The sequence below is a fragment of the Genypterus blacodes genome, unplaced genomic scaffold (assembly GCF_046128005.1).
Source record: "Genypterus blacodes isolate CSIRO-AG114 ecotype Tasmania unplaced genomic scaffold, CSIRO-AGI_Gbla_v1 ptg000157l_1, whole genome shotgun sequence".
NCBI lineage: Eukaryota > Metazoa > Chordata > Actinopteri > Ophidiiformes > Ophidiidae > Genypterus > Genypterus blacodes.
Window position 1 is genome coordinate 431989 of NW_027466958.1, and position 8622 is coordinate 440610.

The 8622-nt window shown below is 43.0% G+C and overlaps 1 protein-coding gene across 1 annotated transcript; it reads right to left on the minus strand.

The window, feature by feature from the left end:
• Positions 1–713: 713 nt before the first annotated feature.
• On the minus strand, positions 714–8192 carry LOC143013631 (TRPM8 channel-associated factor homolog). Its single transcript, XM_076167324.1, has 12 exons — positions 8110–8192; positions 6790–7493; positions 5854–6070; positions 5409–5706; positions 4683–4984; positions 4272–4446; positions 4001–4095; positions 3715–3925; positions 3389–3625; positions 2636–2859; positions 2431–2544; positions 714–2194 (listed from the first exon to the last, which is right to left on the minus strand). The coding sequence occupies exons 2-12, from the start codon at positions 7434–7436 to the stop codon at positions 1952–1954; spliced, it is 2763 nt and encodes a 920-aa protein (XP_076023439.1). The 5' UTR covers positions 7437–7493; positions 8110–8192; the 3' UTR covers positions 714–1951.
• Between the last annotated feature and the right edge of the window lie 430 nt (positions 8193–8622).

Consider the following 8622-nt stretch of genomic DNA (forward strand, 5'->3'; position numbering starts at 1 on the left):
ACCCGGGTCCTACCTGGCTTCTACTGGAACGAGTCTCTGAACTCAATTCAGCTTGAACAATCTGAAACACATATACACATACTGTAACATACAGCACAGACACACAATAGTACACAGAATACCTACCATGGAGCCGTCTCCATTTCCTGCCCAGCCAATCGACATAAACACACCAAACAAGATGTGCAACATATAATGGAATACAGACAGTTAAGACAGCAGGTTTCTATTTACTTTCTTTGTAAGGGACCATGTGCAATAATAAATAGTACCATTTGATGCATTGCACCAGAGTTAGCCTCAGCCTAATCAATCTAAATTTCATCTTCAGTTCCATTTCATACAAAGACACAACTAAAGAAAAATGTGAGAGTTCTGCAGATACCATTGAAGACAGCATAACAAGGTAAGAAATGTGTGTTGTGAGCGGTCTGATAGACAATGTTGCCATAATCAAGTATAGGTAGGAGTAGTTTGGCCAGTGTGTGGGAGTTAAAGAGCAGATAAGCTGTGTTGCTGAATTTAAGATCTGCTCTTTATGTTGAGGAATCAAATTCAGGGGCAAAACTTCAGGGTCTGGATGAACTCGTGTTAGTGAGAAGCACAATCCTGGTTTGCTCTGAACAGCAGCTCAAAAAGGCAAAATATGTACTGAATAGATGCTTGTGTGTGTGCATGTGTGCGCAAATCAATCAATCAACTTATCAATCCATTTTATTCAAAGTAAAATAGTAACAACATAGTCCTAGTACAATTTAAAATTAAAAACTATACATAGGACAGAATATGCAGCAAGCAAATAAAATAATAACAATTCAAATAAAACAGCCACATCAAGAACACCAACATTTAAGGGATGTTTAAATGGTGAATGATCCAATTAGGCTGTAATGAGTGAATAAAAGTAGGTTTTCAGTCTTGATTTAAAACTTTCAACTGAAAGTGCTTATTTGACAGGTAGTGCAAGTGCCTAATAGATAAGTAACACGGTAGGAAAATATTCTGAAGTCGAGAGTTTTTGTCAACTGAAGGAATGACCAGGAGACCAACATGGAGAGAGAGCGAAGAGGGCTTGCCAGTGTATATGGTGTAGTAAGCTTGGGTATCTAAAGTGGTGCAAGTCCATGCAAGGCTGTATAAGTTAAAAGACAAACCTTAAAATCAGTTCTGGCTTGCACTGGTAACTTCTGAAGAGGCCAAATAGGGCAAAGACTCTACCTGCAGCATTCTGAACAAGCTGAGGAGAATTACTAGTAGAAAACCTAGGAAGACCAGACCAAAGGAAATTACAATAATCAAGTCTGGAACATACAGATGTCTGGGTTGTGGTTTCAGCATCACACATTTTTCATTCTTCTTACTAAAATTTTAAGTGAGAATACTGATTCACATTGATTTCTTAGCCTTTTCCAGATGTATTAGTTGATGTGCTTTCATCTTAATACCTAAAGATCAACAATCTCTGTCAGTTCAAGAACGCTGAGACTGGACAGGTTGGCCAGCTGCTCAGACTCGCTAGGTTTCATTCTGGTCCTGTTTAAAGATTCCTGCTCGAATTAAAATAATCACCGTCCTTCAATACTGGAAGAAGGTGAGCAGCTGTTTCATTCTCTGTCAAATTTTTGAGGTGAAGGAAAAAGCTACAATTGATTTTCTTCAATTGCAAATGACAACATACGTGGCATGAAAAATGCTAGCTAGAAAAAAATAAATGTATAAATGAAAATTGAAAATGATTGGCATAATATTTTCAATTTGTCATGATTCCTATGTTAAATGATAATCAATTTGGAAGTGATAATGAATCCTGGTCCAATCCTGTGTTTTTGTGAGTCTATGCATTAGTACTATTTTGATTGATGTGCCTATTCGATAGACATTACATTACAATACACTGAGAATCATTTGGCACTGGGTGATATTTATTTGTGCATATTAATCAACCAGTGGTTCAGTCATACTGGACCATGGGGTGGTCACTCCAGGGAGCCAGGTTGGAAAGTTTGTCCTCTGTGGCTGTTTCTATGGGCCAGCCCCAGGCCTTAAAGAATCCAGCTAGATTCTTCTCCACAATCTTAGAGAAAGTCTCAGCATACAGGTTCATCTTGCCTTTGTTATCTTGAGGAAAGTTGGTCATCTTGTGGTAGGCAGCAAACACCTTCTTAAAGGCATCCCAGCCAAACTCGTCCTGGAGCTGCATTGAAGGAGTAGACGGAAAGGGCAGTTAGATGCCCAAGTACAAGTGAGGTTTAGTTAATACATTGGAATAAACAGTCCTAATATACTTTTTTTATTCTAGCCATGTGTATTCCATTCACATTGCTTAATTTGGTTGGTGTAGGGACAGTTAGTTCAGCTTTAAATGCAGACTCCATTGTGAAATAAGCATTGTTTCTCTACAGAATCTAATATAGAGTGATTCTCTCTGACCTGCATGTACGTCTCCAGGGCCACCCATATAACCCAGCTGGTGAGCTTCCTGCCCCCCTGAACGTACTCCTTCACACAACTCTTCCTTTCTTCTAACACCATGGAGGGGTGTGCCTTAAACAAGGATGAACACAATGATTAACATTAGACATGAAGTTAAACGTAATATGATCACATTGTCGACTGCAAATCTGATTTTCTCTACCTCTTCCCTGTTGATGCCCAACACCTCTTCATGCACGTACACTGACCACAAGTTGCATGTACACTCTGAGGTATTTGGGGGGAACTCCCAGCAGCCTCTCTGTTGGTTGTGGCCCAGTTCATGAATGGGGCCCCAAATGGCTTGTGGTGTAGCAGGGTCAGTGATGACCAGTTCCCGTGCTGAGGCCGAGTGCACCATGATAGGATAGCCTGCATGCATCCAACCTGAATGGTGAGTGAGACAATACATTGTTACAGGACTGTATCGTTGGTACAGGTGGTAAGAGATAGGTACTCCTCCTAAGACTGTCCCCACTCACTGTGCACAGCGGTCACCTTGTAATCCCAGCCAATTCTTTCCTACAACCTACAAAGTCTGTGGGGTGTCAGGATTGATAACCAACTCAACTTCAAGGGACATGTTGCCCCAGTCTCTTGGTCATGCAGACTGTGCATAATCAGAAAAATCAGACCCTACCTCTCTGAGAGTGCGACACAGCTCCTAGTACAGGCTCTTGTGCCCTACTGGGGGATCTACCGGCATGTGCATTCAAACCGCTAAAAAATGATCCAGAATGCAGTAACTTCTCTGGTCTTCAACCACCTCTTGCCACCTACATCTTGTTGTTCAACTAGAACCTAGCTTCTTGGCACTAACTCTGTTACATGAGTAAATGTAAATGTGTAAATGCAACATGTAACACAACTAATATGACATGAGCAAACAGTGATGACTCAGCCACAACACACTTACCGTGGGAAATCTGCACATCTACTACAAATCTTTCTTTGCGGGGAAATTTGTGTGGGATGACAGCCAGGTCAGCGATGCCTCTCATGATCTTGTCCCAGTGTGCCGCCAGCAAATCAGGGTCCTCCAACTCTCGAACAACATCAGATGGTACAGTAAGGATGATGTTGTCAAACTCCAATTCAGCCCAGGGTGAGGGAGCTGTCCGCAACAATGACCACTCAGCTGGAGTTGTCACACCTGGATCGAACGGACAGGTTGTGGTGGATTCAAAACTGAATTCTGATTTTTTTTTAATCCCCCCTACATCAGACCTTATCACCACTCACCAGACTTATAATATGGTGCAGTCACAGCCATCTGCACTTTGACCTCTGCCCCTGCCACCTTTGTGTTGGGTGGTGCCACCAGGTAGAGGAGTCCCCCCCACAGGTTCCACACCTGCATCATCTCGTCAGTAATCGGGAATCTGTCGTGAACACGTGGAGCCCTCTTCAACTCCTTGGCTTTTAAGTGATCAGTTTGACAGCCAATCTGGACCTGAGGAAAACATGGGATATCCAATACTGCTCGGCATGTCTGTATGAAATGATGAAAAGATGGTGTCCACTGTACCTTCCATCCATTGTTGACAAGCTGTGCTGGTATTGCAATATAGGTCTTCATGCCAGGAGAGAGGTAGATACCAGTACTGATCCATTCCTCCCTTCCTGACACACCCAAACACACACAAGTATGCACGCAAACTTAGCAACATGACAAGCTTAAGTCTTAGGACCAATTTTGTTTTCCAAAGGCTTAACACAAAAGTCTGCACAGAAATGAAGTGAAACCATGTAGTAAGTTGTTAGCAAATTCCAAACATTTGTCTGCAACGAGGTCTGACCTGCTGTGTTAACATTAATCTTGATGTTGTAGTTTCTGACAACAGGCAGGATGGGGTTGTCCTTGATGAGGTAGGGCAGGAGGGCATCAGGATCTGGACACACCTTGTATAACTGTGTGCTCACATTAAGGAGTAGGTGGTCTTTTGGGGTCCGCACAGGGCAGCTGTGACCTACCTTTAAATTAAATGAATGGTTAGAATACAGGTTTATAATGAAACACAGTTAGGAATTAAACCTTGTAAAGGCTTACAAAGCCTGATGAACAAGAAATATGAAAGTTGTATACGTTGTATAAAACAATGGTACTGAATACGGCGTTACTGGTGACTGATCAACATAACACATACTGGGTGCCCACTTTAAACACATTCTAGTCATAAACAGTGATTACACAGCCATTTACTTCTCACCTGTGGCATCCCTGATTTCTTTAAGATGCCTGTGAGGGTGGACACCACGTGAGTGTAGGTTGCACTGCCATTAGCGTTCATGTGCAGGAAGTTGGCACAGTCCTCGCCAAACTTTTTTAGACGCCCCTCCTCATGGTCTGTCAGGTTGTCTCCCGTGGTAACATGATCAGCAAGGCGGCTTAGAAGGTGACGGAAGAGGTAGTTGTCTTTGATAGCCTGGCTAGGCACTGGAGCTTTGTACACAACTCCTGATATTGTGTCCTGCAGCAGACTCAAGCCCATTTTGTTCAGGATCTTGTTCCCTTTAGCACAGAGAGAAACAACATGATTTACTCTGCGGTGTTGCATGGTTGAGTCTAATATTATTGGGTTTCACCATCACTTGAACCAAATCCCCAGTCAGCCCAAATCATTTACTTCTGACTGCTGATTTCTAGCTTGATATGAAACAAGATACTGATCTCCCTTGCAGTTCTCTGGTATACTAACAAAGAAGTTATTAGCTAGCTGCTTAGGTTGAGTTTGACCCGGTAAGAAATCTCTTTCTCTCAGCTCTGGTCTATGCTTCTTCAGTGATCACATCTCTCCGTACAAGAACATCCTTGAAGCTTTATCAAATGGTCCATTTATGTCACAGCCATGCGCCATAGTAGTTATATGTATTTTCAGCATGGTTGCAAGATTTTGATTATGATGTCTTTGTACTGATGATGGTGATTACCATACCTGAGAAATCAGTCATTGAGTTCTCCCCAGGGTGTGTCTGTGCCCAGTACCAGGCATGTCCACCAATCAACAGGCCTCCTCCTTCTGCTACAAAGCTTTGGATTTCCTCTACATGAGCATCGCTGTACGCTGTACACACAAACACGCTGAGGTCTTTCCTGAAGTTTGTCTTCTGACAGTTTAACCCAGATCTGCCCAGGATGTTAAATGCATCATTGAGCTGTGGCAAGACACCAATGACGCCCTGTCGTCCCTCATCCAACCAGTGAATGGCATTATGCCAAAAATGATGCAATGTCTGTAATGAAAGCAGTTTATCCAAGAGAAGTAGTAGTTTAGTAGTTATTGAAGATAATATTTGTCCAATAAAACATGCATTTAACAAATGAAATAAAACCAATGTGATATACTTAGTGATCATATTAATAATCTGAATGAACTCCACCTCCCGTCCCAGAAACTCTTCATGTGTTACTGCAATCACTCGTCCCTGCCCATAGTAGGATCCTGCCAGAAAGGCCTGTGCATCCTGTGTGGTACCAATGGGGAAGGCTAGTGGACCATGGGCCAGAACCTCAGAAGGCAAACATTCGCCCTGGAGGTCAAACTCTGAAACATCATGGAGTAAGAACTCCAAGTCAGCTTCAAAGTCCTTACCGGTTCTGTATGGAAAGCAGGGGGCAGAAGAAAGAGAGTCAAAGAGGAAGACAGATAGAGCAGGAAAATGTAGCATCCAGGCCAGAAGCTATCTTAGAGGTTTGTGGCAACCAAGTTAGTGTGGCATGGTTTAAAAAAAAAAGATGTGCAGAAGTGGACTGGGACCTGTGTAGTGTGTCAACGCTCTAAGGTGCCACACCAAAGCACCCATGGAACAGTTCTCAGTGCCGCAAAGGAGCTTCAAACATGTCAATGTGGACCTGTTTGGACCTCAGCCTGCTGTTCACACACATCCTCATCATGGTGGACCGAGGACAAAACTTTTGTGGTTGAAATTGGTGGGAAGCCAGAGCATGTGTTGATGTTAGCCCACTTCGATCTATACCATTCCCCATGCTGTTGCAAGGACCTCAGGGCTCCCCAGGCGGAGATCTCTGCCCCCGCTCCAGTGCTACAGAGCCTTGCTGGTAATCCGTGGGTGATCAGAGCCCCAACATGTTGCCTTTCTTACAAGTCGGGGTAAATTGTAGGGGGGCTTATGTCGTGACACATGGACATAATTCACCAAAAGGTATTGGTATTGAACAATTTAATGAATTCAAAGTGTATGTACTAACAATCACATCGTCAACCAAAGATGGAAAAATTGTTGTCATAATGAAAAAGCTGTCAATTTGAGAATTAGTATCTTTATGTATGCATAGAAAGAGGAGAAGACACTTACGCTACAGCCAGCGATGAGGTTGGGATCTCAGGATAGACGGGCAGGCACTCTGCCAAAGCTGTATCCTTGGAGAAATAGATTCCTGTCACACCTGAAACCTTATTTCCAGGAAAGCAAAGCAATGCGTTCTCCTTAGGGTTAACTAAAGCCCAATGCCACGCCTGCCCTCCAATCAGAACTCCTCCACCAGCTTTCACAAATGCCACAATCTCCTTTGTGTTTGCACCCACACTGTAGGCATTTGTCACATACACCCCAGCATTGAGATTGGCACTAAAAGCCCCCACCACTTGGGTCTGGAAACTGGATGCACTGAGATTATCAGCCACTGCCTTTGCACTCTTATGGACCCCTACAGACAGGTTGTCAGATCCAACACCTCTCAACCAGGTCAGGGCATTCTCCACCAGAGCAGGAAAGGAGGTCAGGTAGCCTTCATGGCCCAGGACCACAATCCTTCCACTGCCATACAGGGAGGCAGCCATCACAACCTGGCCTTGGCTGTTGGTTGCTAGAGGAAAGGATTCATCTCCAATCAGCATCAGGCTGCTGGGAACACAGGGACCCCGAAGGTCCAACTCTCTTAAGCCTCTCATCAGGGAGTTGTAGGCGTCACCAAGGTGGGATAGGTTTGAGTTGGTAGACATGGTGAGAGAGACTGATTGTATTGAGATGATTGCAGAAGAATGACACAAGAAGCTGTCCTGTGGGAAGAGTAGTATAGTATGTAACAGGTTTGAAGTCACTGACGCCACAGAGACACAAGCACGCAAATCTGCAGGACAAGGATACATATCACAATTTTATTCATTTATAATCATGCCACATAGATACGACTATCCAGCTTTCTCCTACTAAAATAAAGGAGCAGCTTCTCAGCCCTCCCAACTAAACTAAACAACTAAACAATCAAAGCTTTCTAGTCTATCGGTCTGGGAGCATCCAGCCGACAGCCTGAAAGGAGAATAAATAGATCACTGTCTTGTAAATCAGCAGCGACTTTGGCAATTGGACAGAGGTACACGAAAATGCCAACTGGGAATCAGCACAATCTGCCATATTGTTTATCTGTAAACACATTCCAAAACCACCCCACTGTCACATAGCAGTATAATAGAGTTGCCAGAGCTCAAAATTAAAATGAAATCCCAAAATGATGAAAGACAATAGACATTACATACCTAAAGCTACGTGCATATAACAGCATAACAATAAAGAAGTGATGAGATAGTAAACAAATGTATGTTTAAGATACCATCAAGGTCCAAGAGTCTACAGGTTTTCATCCCAGCCTGTCTCTACATAAATCCACAAAGTTACCTCAAATTAGAGTTGATCCTTTCTTTGTGTCCTCACTTGCCTTACCAGTTTGAACTCAGTGCAGGATGTCAGTCTGAAAAGAGGAAGGAAAGGCAAGTACAGGAACACCTATATCTGGGGAAAGAACAGATAAAGGGGAGGCGTGAGCACAGTGGCGCCAATCTGTTAACATTCTTTATTTTGGCAGATAAACATCCTTTTCCTTATGCCCCCCTCGGGCATTTTTGCCCTCTTTTGCTTTTTGATTTGTGGATAACTGAGGCTGTGTTACAGCTTTTGGCTTGAATTTTTGCAAGAAGCCTTATATCTAGCCATATTTTTGAAATCCATTGTCATTTTTTCTTTCACGTCTTTTATACTCTTTTTACGCATTTTGGTCACACTGGACACCCTTGTGGCAAAAAAAGCCATGCACATGAAAACTGCTATAAAATCATCATACGTCAATATTTTTTTCTCCTTTTCTTTTTCATAAATCTCTTGAGCAACTTCTTAGCTAATCAAAACTACCAA

Excerpts from the sequence above, each read along its gene's own strand:
- LOC143013631 (XM_076167324.1), bottom strand. The coding sequence starts at position 7,436 with ATGTCTACCAACTCAAACCTATCCCACCTTGGTGACGCCTACAACTCC. Across the intron at positions 4,096-4,271 it reads GATTAATGTTAACACAGCAG|GAAGGGAGGAATGGATCAGT; the intron begins GTCAGACCTCGT and ends TGGGTGTGTCAG. Across the intron at positions 2,195-2,430 it reads CCCTGGAGACGTACATGCAG|CTCCAGGACGAGTTTGGCTG; the intron begins GTCAGAGAGAAT and ends CCTTCAATGCAG.